At 34.0% G+C, this 17196-nt stretch overlaps 1 protein-coding gene and 1 long non-coding RNA gene across 2 annotated transcripts in view; both read right to left on the bottom strand.

Annotated features, from left to right (window-relative positions):
- LOC128159408 (uncharacterized) overlaps nt 1-16880 on the bottom strand; it is a 177067-nt gene extending 160187 nt beyond the window's left edge. Inside the window, exon 1 of the mRNA XM_052822489.1 lies at nt 16787-16880. Coding sequence (XP_052678449.1) covers nt 16787-16826 — 40 coding nt within the window. The 5' untranslated portion in view covers nt 16827-16880. The remainder of the gene's footprint in view (nt 1-16786) is intronic.
- LOC128159414 (uncharacterized) lies at nt 9550-14576 on the bottom strand. The gene is made up of 3 exons (XR_008240141.1): nt 14564-14576; nt 14236-14268; nt 9550-10069 (listed from the first exon to the last, which is right to left on the bottom strand). It is a non-coding gene; the product is annotated as an uncharacterized LOC128159414 (long non-coding RNA).
- Nucleotides 16881-17196: the final 316 nt, after the last annotated feature.

Below are 17196 nucleotides of genomic sequence, written 5' to 3'. Positions count from 1 at the left end.
TCCCACTTCTCTTTGTCATCTTTGTCTTCGCCATGCCTTTAAATCTAAAACGACAAAGAAAGAACATTAGGTACTAGTATTTAGTATGGCATATAGTATATAATCTAATAATCAGTCTCATAATCTTTTAACCATACAGGGGGTCTTCTACTACGAAACTGTCTTGCAGGCAGTTCTTTTTCTTTACAAGATTGTTGCTCAGTTTCATATTTCTGCTGTTCACTGACAACAACACTCTCGTTTTTGTAATTTGTATTTTCTATTTGAGCCTTTGTATTGTCGCTACATGTTTGATCTTGGAATGTTTCCTCTTTCTGCTCTTCAACACAGTCAGCTGTTTCACCAACTAACGTTTGGGGTCGTTTCAGTCTAATTCTATCAACATGTATGACTTGATTTGACTCACGTTGACCACAATTCACTTTGTATGTAACATCTGACATTTTCTTTATGATTCTATATGGTCCACGCCAATAGCTGGTAAACTTGGGCGACTGACCTGACTTCGTTCTTGGAAAATACACATACACCTCATCATTTTCCTTGAACTGTCCCCAGTTTAATTTCTTGTCATGGTAATGTTTTTGGCGAACCATAGCTTGCTCTGTATTTGCTCGGACAGTTTTATGTGCATTTTCAAGTCTGTCTTGCAATTGCCAAACCCATTCATTTTGAGGAACTGGTTTAATAGCGGAAGGTACATCATACATGATATCCAAGGGAGTGCAAACCTCTCTTCCAAGCATCAATGAATTTGGCAAAAACCCAGTTGTTTCATGGATGGTTGACCTATATGCCATCATGACATACGGTAAATGTTCATCCCAATCTGTATGGTTTTCATTTACAAAATTGCTAAGCATAGTTGTTAGTGTTCGATTGAAACGTTCCACCATACCATCCGCTTGGGGGTGGTATGGTGTTGTATGTGTCTTTCTGATGCCCAACAAAGAACACATTTCTGAGAACAACTTGCTTTCGAACTGTCGACCTTGGTCCGAATGGATAACTGCTGGTGTGCCAATTCGACAGATCACTTCTTCCACAATGACTCTAGCTATTGTGATGGATTCCATATTTGGGATTGCAAAGCTTTCTGTCCACTTTGTATAATAGTCTGCAACTACCAAGATGTATTTGTTACCTTTCTTTGACTTCACTGATGTCTTTTTCTGCTGCTCTGACATATCCCTGACTTTCCTGCATCTTTTTGTCAGCACTCTGAAAAGCTTGTAACTCAACCGCATGGCGCACAGCATCATTCAAATCTACTGGCCGCGCTTGTTTTATTCTCAACCTCATGTCAGAATCTCTCAAGGCATCTATGAACTGCTCTTTAGCCAGTATTTCCTTGAGATCAACTGTTGCGGTTGGGTATGCCAAATTTGTCAGCCTACGAACATCCTGCCCTAACTCTGGAAGAGACTCTACAGCCTTCTGTTTTCCCTCCCGCAGTTGAGCCCTATATAATTCTGTCTAGTTTGTAGGTGCAAACCTTTGCTGTAGGGCTGTACACAGTGCATCGTAAGTACGCTGGTCGTTTGATGGCAGGTTTCCCAACACACCTTGTGCATTTCCCCTAAGAGATACTGCCAAATACATTCCTTTTTCAATCATTCACCAGCAATTCAACTCTGCACATACCTCAAAGTGTGACTTGAAATCACTCCAGTTCGTACTACCATCAAACGTCGCAGGCTTGATAAAATTTCGTTTTTGGTCGGCTTTATGAGGCAATTCAACATTTTGTGTCGTGTCTCTTTGCATATCGTCTGTAATCATGTTTTCATTATTGCGTGCCACGTGTCTATGACTGTGTATGTTTGGTGTATGCTCATGTTGATGTTGGCGTGTCATTTCGTATCTGTGTTCATCTTGGTTTGCCATATTTCTCTGGCCTGCCAAATGACTAGCCAAACCTCCATGGTCTGCCAAACGGTTAGCCCTTTCACTTTGGATTGCCGTTTGGTATTCATTTAGTCCGGTTATCGCACTTTGGCGAGGCATATGGTCTGCCAATTGACCACGACTTACATTTTGGCGAGGCATATGGTCTGCCAATTGCCCACGACTAACATGCCGTTCAACTACTGGTGTTGAATGCCTATCTCTTGTCAACTCAAACTCTAGCCTATGTATCTCATCCTCTAGAAAGGATATCTCATCATCAATCAAATCATTTACGTTAGATGCCATGCCAAACAATATAAATTTGGCAAGCCAAAAAGAAATCAAACAAAGAAACGACCACCGCTGCCACCAAATAATGTAATGTGTGAATGAGTCCAGTCGCTTCTTTGCTTGTCAATGCAAAATTAAAAGGCATACAATTTTTCTCAATCACTACATAGATTTATATTTAATATCAAATGGCCCTACTTTGGGTAAATCAAAATTGAATCAAGAATAACAAATGATTGGCAATGAAGGAGGAAAACCTAACTTCTGCTTAACTATTAGATAGACAAGTTCCAAGGACAGGTCGGCTCTATTCGGGCCCCTAACCCTGGCACTTGCTATCTTCCCTGACAAACTGTCAGTAATGTGTTTTACAAACAACTCTAATATACAATACCACACAATAGAACAGCTTCGGCTCTATTCGGGCCACTGATCTAATTGTGTGGGTCCAGAAGTTTAATATAGTGTTTCTGTTACCTTCTCCTTCCACTGCTCAAACAGGAATGACACCGACTCTCAGCTTCTCTCACTTATATACGCATGGGAGAGTCCACTGGAAAGGGATGTCGGGTTATTCCATTATTAGCATTGATTTATAATAGGACAAAATTCTTTACACTAACACCAATTAACGTCATGTGTGAAAACTGTCAACGCATTGAAATATTTAGCCTCAATTTACTTCACAAAATCAGCACCAATATATTTTGCATGTTTCAAAAATTTCCCTTCATTCGCGAACTGTTGCACAACAAGCAAATTCATCATAGTCAGATCGACCCTTTTTCGTATAATGTCATGGCTGCTTTAAACAAAGAACCTCGTTTTAGAAGTATGGAATACGAGTCTTGGTAAAATGGGTACGCAAACCCGGGCCGTGGCAAAATAAAAGCCGGGGCAGATCGGCAATCGTCAATGCCAAATACGCATTATTTTGCAGCAATATTTACAGCAAATACAAATATACTTGTCCATCAAATATCCTGAAATTTTAATGAGATTGGCAGATTAGTAACTGCCAATCTTTTGTTTTGCCCAGGCCAAGTCTTGTCTACCCATTTTACCGGATGCCGAATCCGAAGCTATTAAACTGATTGAAACACGCCTTTCCTTTATAATTATTTTCGTAATAACTCAGATTTGAAACAGAATTAGACCTTAATTTTTGCAATTTACATTTTCCTTCCAATAAGGATAATTTATGCTAAACTACGTTGAATTGGAATCAGTAGTTCTTGAGAAGAAGATTTTTAAAAATGCACCCCCCTTTTTCTACAGTTTCAAGGTTTTCTCCGCTTTGAATACAGATCGGACTTTTATTTCTGCAATTTATATTCGCCCTCCCACAAGGATGCTTTGTGCCAAATTTGATTGAAATTGGATAAGCGGTTTTAGAGAAGAAGTTCAAAATGTAAAAAGTTTACAGACGGACAGACAGACGGACAGACGGACGGACAGACGGACGGACGGACAGACGGACGACGGACAAAAAGTGATCAGAATAGCTTACTTGAGCTTTCAGCTCAAGTGAGCTAACAATAACAGAAACAATATTTCCAACGGATGCGCCTTTTTTGGATGCAGAGGTACCAAGCTGAATGGATTAAACATGAAATGAAACAAGTTAACAACACTGCTGAAATTGAAAAGAAGGAAAAATGCATGATATGTCTTATGTTAATCTTCACTGTGCAGCAAGAAGACCGGTGGAATATACAACTGGGCTTAAACATAATGCAAGGAGACACGCACGCTCGTGGACGAATAAAAGTTGAAATGTCGACAAAGAAGGGTATGTATGTGCGACTTTGGCGAATGTTGGTAATTTTATCGCCAGTGTAGTACATAAATGTTTTTTTTAATCTACAGCTTACAGCTTGAACACGCTAACGGAGAGGAATCAGTAACTGCACAACGCCTTATCGTGATGGCTGATTATTCAAACTAATTAAAGTGTGTTAAACTAAACCTTATAATCGTTAAGAATATGAACAGCAGTGCTATCTCGACAGTGTATTCAAGAATGAATATTATATTTCCTGGATTTCCAACCTCAATGATAATGTTGATTATAGCTAACAAAGTCTAGAGAAAATATTTGATTTTCTGTTTCGAAATCTAGTTAACGTGTATTGTGCATCTCTCAAGCCTTAAGGAACATTTTTTTATTAAATATTTCAATGACTTGCTGACAATAAAAAATCAGACCATATCATTTTGTTCACTGTGTTTATTTTGTATATTGTTAATTGGTATTCTATAATTTGCGTTTAAATCAGAGCAGTAGAAAGAAGCTGATCCGGTTAAAATGTCAATGGTTTTTTTTCGACCAATCAATAAAACAAATGCACTGAACATTTTAAATGATAAAAAGAATAAAGAAAACTAAGTTAAATCAAGCTTTGGGACAAACTCCAATAATGTTTACTTTGACAGAGTCATAAGTATCATCCATAGTTTGGAAACAATACAACTGAACTTGCATCTGAAATGAGTATTACACATTAAAATAAAACAAAAACGATATTACCTACAAAACTGGGTGTTTTGACGCGGTGGTCTTATCAATAGTTGCATGCGCAATTCGCCATACCCTCCCACTTTAAAATAGCAGTATTGTATTCTGTATCAAACATGTTAATTTTTGGACTTCCTAATAATGTCTTTTTAAATTTACATTTTTTTCTAACAATAAGAAAAGACCCGTTAGGTATCTAATCGTTCTGAGGATTGTGTGTTACCACAAAAAAGATACGTGTTTTCTCATATTTTTATTTGATGCAAATTTTATTAGGAATAGAAAGAAAAAATACTTTATTACCAGTATTAACAATATGTTTAAACCATTTTCGATGTTGACACTTATACTTGAATCTTAGCATTCCATAATATACCTCATTTGTATAATTTGAATTTTTATCATCATAATTGTGCTTGAGATCCCATTTATGTCTTCCTATATAAAAAACAAAATATATTTTTTATAAATTAAAATCAAAATATATATTTATAACCACTAAACATGAATTCATAACAATTTATACAAAATATCATCTTCCTCGATAGTCAAGTTTTGTGTAGTGTTCGAGTGTCGTAAATTTCCGGTTAAAATAAAATTCAAAATCATAATGAAATTGGTCCACTTTATATTTATATATACTAACAAAATAGTGAGCTGTTCTAAAATAAAATGTTCAAAGTCGAATAAATACAGGAAAAAAATCCATTTGTAGACTGCTATTAATTTCGAAACATTTAACATGTATTTGTATCCATAGTTTAATAAGCACGATTTTATATAAAATTGAAATACACAAATTTTGTTTTTGGTTTGTCTAGAACAGGTTATATTTTTAAATGGTATTTAGTTTTGAAATTGATTTAGTTTCTTCAGAGCATATATGTTTACCAATGAATGTAATAAGAGCTAGAAACAAAAAATAAATGATATTAAGTTATCTTTTGTTTTAATAGGCATTTTATTTTAGGTGCCGGTTACAAAACTCATTAAATTATATTTCTTTCTCATCAATTGTAACAGCAAAGATTGTTAAGAACGGTTTGTTAATATTTTATAATCAAGTGTGTTCTTAGAACACGTGTGAGTAGATTCCTAATTAAAACCACAAGAACGAATGTATGTTGTCACAGAAATATATATATGGTTATTAGTGTCGATAACAATGTCACCAAAACGCAGAAATGTCTGAATATAAAATCAAACATGTGTTCTGTAGATGAAAAGGCGGAAGTCAACACCTGTTATAAACAAAATAGTGGACTAGCTGAAAATATTACAAAGTTATTATAGACTTAAGTTCTAACTTATACAGCCAAACCAGTTTGTTGGGTAAAAATACCAAATTTTAAAAAATACAAATTATAACAGAACTTGATATATATTGACAATTTATTAAAATAAAATGGTTAATTGGCTTATTTTTCTCTTTAGAGTTTTAGACTTATATCTGTTGCACTTGGAAAGCTACACAAAATAGAGTTTAACATGTTTAATTTCTTTCTACATGTACATCTTAAAGAACATGTATACCCCCATTTCGCTCAAACAACTTCATCTTGGGGGAAAATGTCACGGATCAATTTTTCTTCCAACGTTTTAAAGTGAATTGGTTGTTATGTTTTGAAAACTAGTAAAAGTCTTTATCTTTAGGAGATACTCATGTAACAAAACTAGTTTTTTTTTTTATTAAAAGTGTGTGAACAGTACATGTGATAACTACTGAATGCACGAACAACGATTATTTTGAAGCGTACAGTACCAATAGTACTTCTAAACTCGCTGAGAATTACATAATGATATTCTATTGATATTCTATTGATGCAATATTATTAACTCATGGTCTGTATTATAATTCTGTAATTCTCCAGTAACGATCAATACATATTTTAATTAAGTGTATACTGAACTATTAATGATGACTTCAATTGAGTAGGGACCCACTCTAGGAAACTATTTAGACTGTTTTTGGCTGTTAAAGGCCTCAAACTATAATGATACTTTTTTTTAAAATTCAGAATTGTATTCGGTGTTGCATATTTTCAAAGCACATACGCCTTCGATATCTTTAGGCTGATATCAAGATATCATCTCGAACACAAGCAATTCAGCTATACTGTTTTTATATACTTTTGTTTTAGTTCTAAAACAACCGCAATTACAATATGTGATGCTTTATTTGACAAATGATGCTTTCGGTCGTATTTTGTGACATTTTTGTTCAAACTGATAGTTACAGATCAGTTTTATATACCTTTAACGTTCTTTTGTTTTGTTAGGGCGTCACAAAACAACAATTCCGGCCCACGGTTTCACAGCATCGTTCTCCATTGAACAGTATACAAAAGACAGAAATTTCAAAATTAATACCAAACAGTTTTTACAAATAAACAGAGCAGGTATGATAACCTTAGGTTCTTTTAATTTCGTACACACATCCTTGCAATAGGTTTATGATAATTTGCATTAAATGGAACTTATAATGACATTGGATGGATAAAACTGATTTTAAAACATATCAAGAACAGAATCAATTTACAGTAAAATTATTAAAAAGTTTTAGCACCAAGATCTTAAACTTTATTAGTAAATATTATAAGAAATATATATGCTTTTATTTTTTCTAGTCATACTAGATCTAAAAAGTTAAAATCATGCTTTTTCTATTAGTTAATTAAACCCCCATTAGGTGGTATGTGACATCTCCATGTTGTGGCGTACTATTTATAAAAAAAAATAGTAAATAAAGTGTAATGTTTATAAATAGTTGCTTTCCTATCATTGTCACCTAGTCACTGGTGTTAAGCCGATATGCGTACCATTTGGTACGCATATCATAAGATGGCGACGACCTCTGCAGGTTCATAAGTTTACACAACTCTTTTTATTTATTCAGATCGTATTTCAGCGGGTAACACAAAAGTGTTTGAAGTGCTACAGGGTCTTTACATGCAGCAACCTATAAAATAAACCTGCAGAGGTCGTCGCCATCTTATGATATACGTACCAAATGGTACGCATATCGGCTTAACACCAGTGCTAATAACGTAGCTGGTTCACTACAAATTTTTGCCTTTCCAAAACTTTTTGAAACGAAATTTTGGTGAAATATTGTAAAATGTAAACATTCTAACCAGTGAAAGTATTTCAATTTTAATGTACTTTAATCTACTTTGTACCATAGCTTGGCGAGTTTTCTATAGTCAAAACTGAGGGTTATTTGTACATACCCCACATTTTTTTTTACTCCGCCCACTATCTTGAGTAAAAACAACATCAACAAAGTTGTATTTAGCGCGTCCATAATACTCCACATTAAGAGTTTCCTCCAGATCAAAATTGTCAAAACTCAACACGGATAAATGACTCAACTAACTTAGTTCGTCGTATAAATGCACCAACTTTGATTAGGCATATATTTTTGTTTGAAATATATTAAATTTTATACCTTAAAAACAGTCTAAATTAAAGTATTAAGTGTGTTTAAACTATGTAATATAATTGTTAAAAAGTTTTTATAGAATTAAGTAGTTTTACAACTTATCAAACTTCACAACATTTTTACAACTTCTGTGACCTTTTTGCACAAAACATGTTTCAAATTCAAATGTAGACATTTTTCTGCTTAGTTAGTATACCATGAACTTTTTCTTTCACATATATTACAATCATGTTAAAATGTAGTGTTACACAAAAATTTATTGAAATCCAAGACACAGCATGTGCAAAGCCCTGCCTGATCTTTGTTTGATCGGCCTCTTAAAGTTTGTTTCATGTACATTTTTTATTGATGCTGTTTCATTTTTGCATGAAGATAAATATAGTTTTCATAAACTAAAGTGCTTTATAATATTATTTTTCCATTCAAGTTTTCGAAAAGACGAAAACTGAAGAAAGTATTTCTTAATCGACCACTTTTCCATAGAGCATATTTCCTGAATGGTATTAAAGGTAAAAGACAACGTGAAAGATGTTATCATATTGTCATGTTAAATATTACGTTTAACTCTATAATTATGTGCTTATTTAATAGTTTCCTGTTTTGCATAAATGCTAATGGTTTTTTCCTTTCATTTAGATTTTCAAAATTGATTGTTGCATATTGCTGTAGTTCAATTAATATTTTATTTTATATCTTTCTAATTTGTTATAAAAGACATATATCATTAATCGAATGGCTGTTCTTGCAGCATAGGACGTGGAACGAGAATTCTTGATTCAAAATGCGAATCAGTATAGTATGTAAAAAATGATTTCAGTCATACACATTTTACTAACGATGTTTTACCAATTTTAAGATATGACGCTGTAGGAAAATGTACAGGTACATTATGTTTATCAATAAGAAAAAAAAATTCTATTCAAATGTCAAGAACAAGTATGTTTGAGTGTATATGTTAAACCTTTCCAAGTAGTATAAACTCTAGCTGTTATATGAACATTTTGATTGTTAACATTGTCTCTTTCTAGGGCACCCAGAACTCAGCACATTTTTCCCAAACAAAACTACAGACTAGAGGGGTCAGTTTGGAAATGTAAATGTACCTTTGTAGTTTTTTACAGAGCAACAATGATCCCTGACCATTCTGTTCTAGTTTTCATTTTTATTTACGACTACACTTACATTTGTTTATAAATTGGACAATGACAAACATGTATGTTTTCATGGTTTTTACCACGTGACCTACGTGACTGGTGAAAAGTTGAAAAAGTGTAATTACTTATATATATCCCATTCTAGTTGGGATCATGAATATGAAGGGAAACAAACTTCAAAAACTTACAAATTTACAACATGAATCTGATATCCAGTGTCTGTTTGTGTATAAAATCGAAAACCTAAAACCAAATGCAAAGCTTTGATCAATCGATACAATTAGAGAAGGAAAAAGACGACCATATCTATTTAAAAAACATCAAAGTAAATTGAGGATTTTATTTGTTCACGCCAGACAGACAATGCATTATTTGGTGAACATATTCAGAGAACATATTCAGATATTCCACTCATCACAAAAAATCAACTTATCGATGTCTTTAAAAACTAAATATCTGTTTTCATATGAATTAGACAAACTTGATTTATATGTAAAATAAATTTTAATAATCGATTTATAAGTCAAAACCAAATTTATATACATGAATTCCTTAAGGGATTAAAATATAACATACTCTGTACTAAAGGTGTATCATAGTTGCATTTGTTATTTAAAGGCTATGAAAAATAAAATGAAATGGGTTAAATTTGATATGTTTTGGATCTCATTTCATCTTTTATCTTTTAAAAATAAACGCAAAATCTTCGCATCACTGTACATCCAAGAGTAGTCTGAAATATCAGCAGTATACTTCCCCTGGACAGCTCACAACCTGTAACAAATACAGAAAAATATTTTACAATGTTAGAAGAAAAAAATTGTTTATGTGTTGATGCTGAGTTCACTATACATATTCAATAATTCGCATAGACTGACGGAATTTGTTGTAGATTTACTCAAAGCTTTGCATGTATTTCAAAAAAAAAAAAAAAAAGGAATATTCCCTTCCCTTTCATATTGTTTATAATATGTTTTCGATATTTATAAATCATCGTCGATGTCCGATAATAATTTATAAGTACAGTTAACATATATTAACATATATGTGTAGAATTATGGGGAAAAAAACTTTTATTTTGGATATGCATAAAATGTCTACATCCGTTCTGGGATTGAATGACACAAATTCGTATTTCCTTCCAGGTTTGACACTTGTTCACAAGATGTAGAAACGATAGTAATTGGAAAACAAATATTTTTAGATAGAGGTTAATGCAAGGTTGTACAATGCACATTTGACAATATTTCCCCGTTTATCCTTAAAAAAAACCCCTGCACTAATTAGTACTTAATAATAAAATGAGTAGACAAATTAAAAAATCGGGATTTAACTTGTCCAACTTTCAATGGTTTCTGTGTTTAATTCATTTGTTAAAGTGCATGACTCAAATTCAGACGTTTTTATTTTAATCTCTAATATGTAAAATAGTGTGCCTTCTACTTTATTACTGTCTTCTAAATAATAGTTTTAGCAAAGTTTATTATCCAATATTTTCATACCATGTTTTGAGGATGTTACAACTTATAAAGAAAGCATAACGTGTAACAAGAGGTCAATTGGCCTTAACGGTCACCTGAGTAGCATATAACCCATACACGAACTTGTCAATGAGTCTCATATATTCATTAAATTGGGTTTCATTCTGGAGTAAAACATAATTATGAAGTCAGTTTTTCATACAGATGTGTGAGAATAGAGAAAAAGATTTTAAAACATTATATGCATTAACACTATATTGCCATATTGCCACCCCTTTCCCCATGTTCTGAACCCTTGACCCAGGGGGAATGAATTTCACAGTTTAGGTAGAGGAGTTAGTGGACATTATAACCATGTATGCAGTTTTTGCCCACATGTTTGGGAGTAAAGGAGAAGATTTTTAAAGATTTCATACATTTTTACTATATGGCCATATTGGCCCCACCCTAGAGCTTGAACCTCTGACAAGGGGGTCATGAATTTCACAATTTTGGTAGAGGGCTTCATGGACATCATAATCATGCATTTAGTTTTGAAAAATATATGGGAGTAGAGAAGAAGATTTTCTAAGATTTAATACATTTTTACTATATGGCCATATTGGCCCCACCCTAGAGCCAGAACCCCTGACCAAGGGGCCATGAATTTCACAAATGTGGTGGAGGGTTTCATGGAAATCATGACCATGCAACCAGGTTGTTCCTATGGGAAATCTGTGGGAGTAGAGAAGAAGATTTTTTATAATTTGGCTTTTTTTTGCATATTTCGCCCCACTTGTGGTGCCCCGAGTGGGGTAGAGCCACGATTTTCATAATTTAGATTCCTCTTACCATAGAGATGCCTCACACAAAAAATGGTAACAATTTGCCCTGTAGTTTCTACATGTAATAGGAAGTTATAAGTGTAAAATTGTTATCGCACGACGAACGTCACACAACGCACGACGACGAACTGAGTTTACTCAGGTGACCTAAAATGTTTCACAATATCTCTATTTTACCCTCTAAAAACCAGATGAATTGTTCTACAGTGTATGGAATCCGGATAGGGCCATGTAAGTTCACTATCGCATCATCGCACCATCGCCGTTTGAGTAGATAGTGCGATGGTGCGATAGTGAGATGACGATGATGCGATAGTGCGATAGAGCTATGACGATGATGCGATGGCATGACAATGCGATGACGATGGTGCGATGGCACGATAAAGCGATAGTGCAATGACGCGATGATACGATAGCGATAACGCGATGGTGCGATAGCGATGATGTGATGCTCTATCGCGTCATCGTTAGTTCTTTATCGCGTCATCGTGTCATCACACCATCGCGCCATCGACTTTTTGTTCATGCGCCATTGAAAGGAGAAAACACGACAGGCAGTGAATATATGAACGGATGTTATATGAGAGGTTGATAAACTTGACTCTCTAATAATAATTAGGTATTACAAATTAGCTTTACCCTTTTGCTAACGATATAAATATTTGAATCATGGATTCAATCGGGAGGATGATAATTCTCATTCAAATTAATTAACAAAAACATATGCTTTATATATTGAACGAAATAAGATTTTATTTCAGGATACTAGTGAGCTGTTTGATTAGATAAATTGATAAAGAGTGTGTCTTTAATATTTTTAACCAGTACTTTTTGGTATGACTATCAAGGGAAAAGTGCGTACTCTATATTCATTGTAATTGTAAGAGTTACCTCCCATTAAATATTTAATGACTTGTGAACATAATATGAATGATAATATTGCAAAAGTATTATACTTTGATTTAGATTTAGATGGGAATTATGTACAAGTTAATTACTTAATAGTTATTTTTCTGATGATATATTTGCAGGATTTATATTTATACATCAACAAATACAAACATCTGCATGTTACTTCGACCGTTATAAATTTATTTCATCTTAAGTCCTACCTATTGATAATATTTGCTAGCATCTCTTCGTCATCAAACGCCATGTTGTGCAATGGCTGCTGGGAATGTAATCCTTTTTATGGAAAGTCGATAGAGCGATGCTACGATAATACGATGACGATGACGCGATAAAGAACTAATTATAACGCGATAGAGCATATCATCATCGCTATCGCACCATCGTGTCATCGCTATCGCACCATCGCGTTATCGCTATCGTATCATCGGATCATCGCACTATCGCTTTATCGTGCCATCGCACCATCGTCATCGCATTGTCGCGCCATCGCATCATCGTCATCGCGCTATCGCACCATCGCTTCATCGTCATCGCACTATCGCACTATCTACTCAAAAGTCGATGGTGCGATGATGCGATAGTGAACTACATGGCCCTATCCAGATTCCATAACAGTGTCTATCTAACTTTTGCTGCAAATATTCTATGAAAGCATCGGAAAATAACAGTTTTGCTTGAAATAACTGATAAACGGCCACATTTCTATTAACGCATTTTTAACTTGAAACCGTATGCTTAGAAATCAAAGTAAAAAAAAAAACCTTACTAGTTCTTTTAAAAACTATATTCAACATTTGAATTCGTAATAGCATGTTGCATACTGATTCGACTAATGATCAACGAATTCGTTTTACTTATTATGCTGTCAGTAAAAAAAGAAAACAATTCACGTATTACTACATACATGTACAGACATGTTTAAATACCGAACATCAATAACGCACCATACGCCAAATAAGATCTGCAGATTATAAATCTACTTTACTACAGTCATTTGGTAGATTTTATAGATAAATGTAATACAGCGTAGTTTTGCGTTATCGATTAAGTTAAATATAATCACATAGATATGATATGTTTTACTTCAAAATCAAGTTTAATTAGTTTTTTATGCATATCGCTCTCAGAAGGTAAAATATATACTAGATAGTTCCCATTCCGTATGAGTTATTTTCTTTGGCCGCCATCTTGTGGGTAAAAGCAGTGAATTTCCCTTTTTTGAGCAACCACAGTTAAACAAGTATGGCAGAAATGTAAAGGGGCAAATCAGAACAGCATAATAAAGATAAGGTATGGGAAGCTTTTACAAGCCTATATATGTGTCATAAAGAATAGCGCTACATGTATCTGCGTCAAATTGCCCAGTTTGGCAAGTTGAAGATGGTTGAATAATGAAGCAGTTTGAACCACAAAATGGAAGCCAACGGGAGGTAACTTCTGCTAAAATTGCAATCATGAAAATTATCTTTTGAGATCCAATAAATGAGTTATCTGTTCAATGGTCCAAGCTGTAATCATGATTTACTTGTGAAGTTTTTAAGTCGGCAAAGCATGGAACGTTCTTCAGTGCAGAGTAAATGTAATGTAGATAGATAAACTAGATGTGTGGGGCATGGTATTTTATATTGTGCACTGTACGATATGGTATTATATTGTACGCTGAACAGTATGGTATTATATATGTACACTGGCCGCAAGATTACACTTTTATATGCCTTTTTACCTGAGGATGAGGACGGAGTAGATACAGGTGTTGCTGCAATCACAATAATATTGCTGCTTTAACTGTTAACTAGGATATCATATTCAGTGTAAGCCAATGCATTAAATTATTCACATTCAGTGTTAGCCAACACATTAAACCTAAACTTCTCCAAGAAATTTTTTTTCATATTTTGTTTATCAGTTTTATTTTCAAAAAATCTTTCGGGTATGATTTTTTCACGTGCCGCTAGAATATGCAAAGAAAAGGGAGAGTACTCGTTTATCGAATAAACTGCGCGGAATGTTCAGACCAAATCTCCATGTTGTCACTGATGTTATCCCCTTACCTGGGTTTGTTGATATATATATATATAAAATGAGAGAGAGAGAGAGAGAGAGATGTAAGACATGAAAATGGCCCATTAAGATATCGGAATATCTCCTATCGTTAGTGGTATCAATATATCCTACAAATATATATAAAACTAAAAACACTCAACACCAATATTTATTATATAATCCATATTATTGGTTTCGAGTGAATTTTACTAATTTTAACGATCAATACACTGGGGATTTTTTATTAGTGATAAAACACACAGAATTTTGATTGGTTACGTTAATTTTCTATGTTATACATCTTTTGACATACAGTGTAATAATAGTTCACACTATAAATAGAGATAGTTTTCATCAATATATAACATATTGCAAGGAAATCGAAGTCCTAAGCCAAGAATCTTACCTGTAATATTAAGAAACACTGACTCCGAATTTTCGGTTACCGGAGTATTCATCAGATCTAACCCTGACATGGTGCACTGGTAAGTACCTTCATCATCAGGGTAAACTACCGAGAAACTCGGAATTTAAAGATGAAGGTGCGCCTTGCTGACGTCACTTGAGGATCCATTGGCTGTGATGCCATTACGGTTCTGTAGGGACGTGTCTTGGCATGAAATGCCTTCGTTGGTGGTTGTGGTTATAGACCCAACTGAGGAATCAGACTTTTTGAGGGAGATGGCGAACACCGTACTAAGCGAAGATCCGTTCGTCACCACACATGAAATGCTGATGTCTGTTGACCCATACTCCACTGTGGTGTTTGCAATTTCGATTTGAAAAACTTGCGCAGAGTCTAAAGATAAAAAAATCTAGAAAAATGGTTGAAGCAATTCCTTGTAATTTATTTACGACTTATTCTGACATTTTTAGATATTACATGTAATAGTGAAAAAATAAACTAGACTGTTATTCCGGTATGTAGGGCATCGTTATTTTAAAGTCATTTCGTAATAATTTTAGAAATTTTAAACTGATTAATTATTTTGACTACCGTAATTTGTGAATGTGAAAATACACACTGTATTAACTGTTTAATAGTGATTTTTTATATTATTATACTTTCATGTTAAATACTTAAATCTGATTGGTTTAGACGCAGTTGGTAATCCGTTCTATTACCCTCAGCGTTAGCAACGCACTTGGCAACGGGTAACACAACGAATTGTTAAATGCGCGTAAATTATGCGCGTACGGTTCGTCGTAGAATTCACTTCATTTCTATATAAAAGCAGTAAAATTCTCTTTAAAATTAAGACATTCAGTATAATAAAATAAAAAGTGCCTGTTTGGGAGGGTAACTGTTGAAACTGACACCCCTCGAAAACCATTGTCAACCAACGCTTCGCGTCGGTTGACAATGGTTGTCTCGGGATGTCAATTTCAAAAGTTACCCTCCCAAACAGGCACTATATATATAATAGTGATTGCCAAATATTTTAAACAATATCGAGGGATGAAATGAACAGTAGATTTTTTTTTAAAGTACTTAAAGACATATGTCGTAAGTACAATTCAGACACCAACATTCCAGCGGCTCTGGTTTCTTTCTAATGGTCGTTGGACAATTCTATATAAATTTGCATTTTGCATTACTATAGACTATTTAATGTCAATTGGAAAGAAAAGCTATTGATAAGAAGGACGTGCTGAATATATATTCGACCAGTATTAGTAGTTTCAATCAGTATTGCTTTAGTTCACATGTGCTATTGTTGAGAAGATAGCTACACAATGTTGAAGATGCCATATCATTTTATTACTTATTTTCAATTTTTTCTATTTATCATGGTGAACGCTTAGAAGTTTTGTTAAGTGTGACTCAGGCTTTAAATTTAAGTTCGGAATATTCAATCAATGGCTTTCATATATTCATCTTTCATCTTTCAATATTTATCATGGTGAACGCTTAGAAGTTTTGTTAAGTGTGACTCAGGCTTTAAATTTAAGTTCGGAATATTCAATCCATGGCTTTCAGTGTCATGTGTATAGTTACATTTTAATTTATTAATGGATGTTGTCACTTGTTAAATAAGAAGCTAATAAAGCAAAGTGCTTGCATCTTAGGAACCTGTTGCAATTTTCATAAGTTCGCCCCAATATAGAATAAACGATACTTCGCAATAGGTCAACAGAACGGCAAGAATCACAAATACTCCTGGTCCAGGTACAACATACAGATAAAATCAAACAAAATTATAATCTAAGAGATTATAAAACAACTTTACCTAAATTAGCCAGAAGTAGTGCTCCTAGTGCATAAAACATCTTTGTTGAATGTGTCTTCTTCCCCGAGAAAAATATAAACACCTTATCAGAGTACCCGTTCCACGTACCACGTGACTAATGATGTCAGGCCGTCTGTCGTGGACAGGATCATTTGTTTATGTTTACGCATTTACTAAGGTGATATTTACAGTTGCTTGCAGTTCTGTCAATTAAAGATTGCACTGTTGCATAATGATAGTTTCTCCTTATACCGCTTTGAAAATTTATGTACATAAAAGCAGTTATAGCAGTCTTTTTTTTTTATAAGGGGTAGTACAAAGGTTGTCCAATATATACAGTCATGTAAAGTGTATTGGGGAAGTGACACTGATACAAAAGGTCGCTTATTTTTCGATTTTGTTGGACTGGA

This window comes from Crassostrea angulata, chromosome 8 (assembly GCF_025612915.1).
Source record: "Crassostrea angulata isolate pt1a10 chromosome 8, ASM2561291v2, whole genome shotgun sequence".
Lineage (NCBI taxonomy): Eukaryota > Metazoa > Mollusca > Bivalvia > Ostreida > Ostreidae > Magallana > Magallana angulata.
This window is presented reverse-complemented; position numbering and strand designations above follow the sequence as displayed.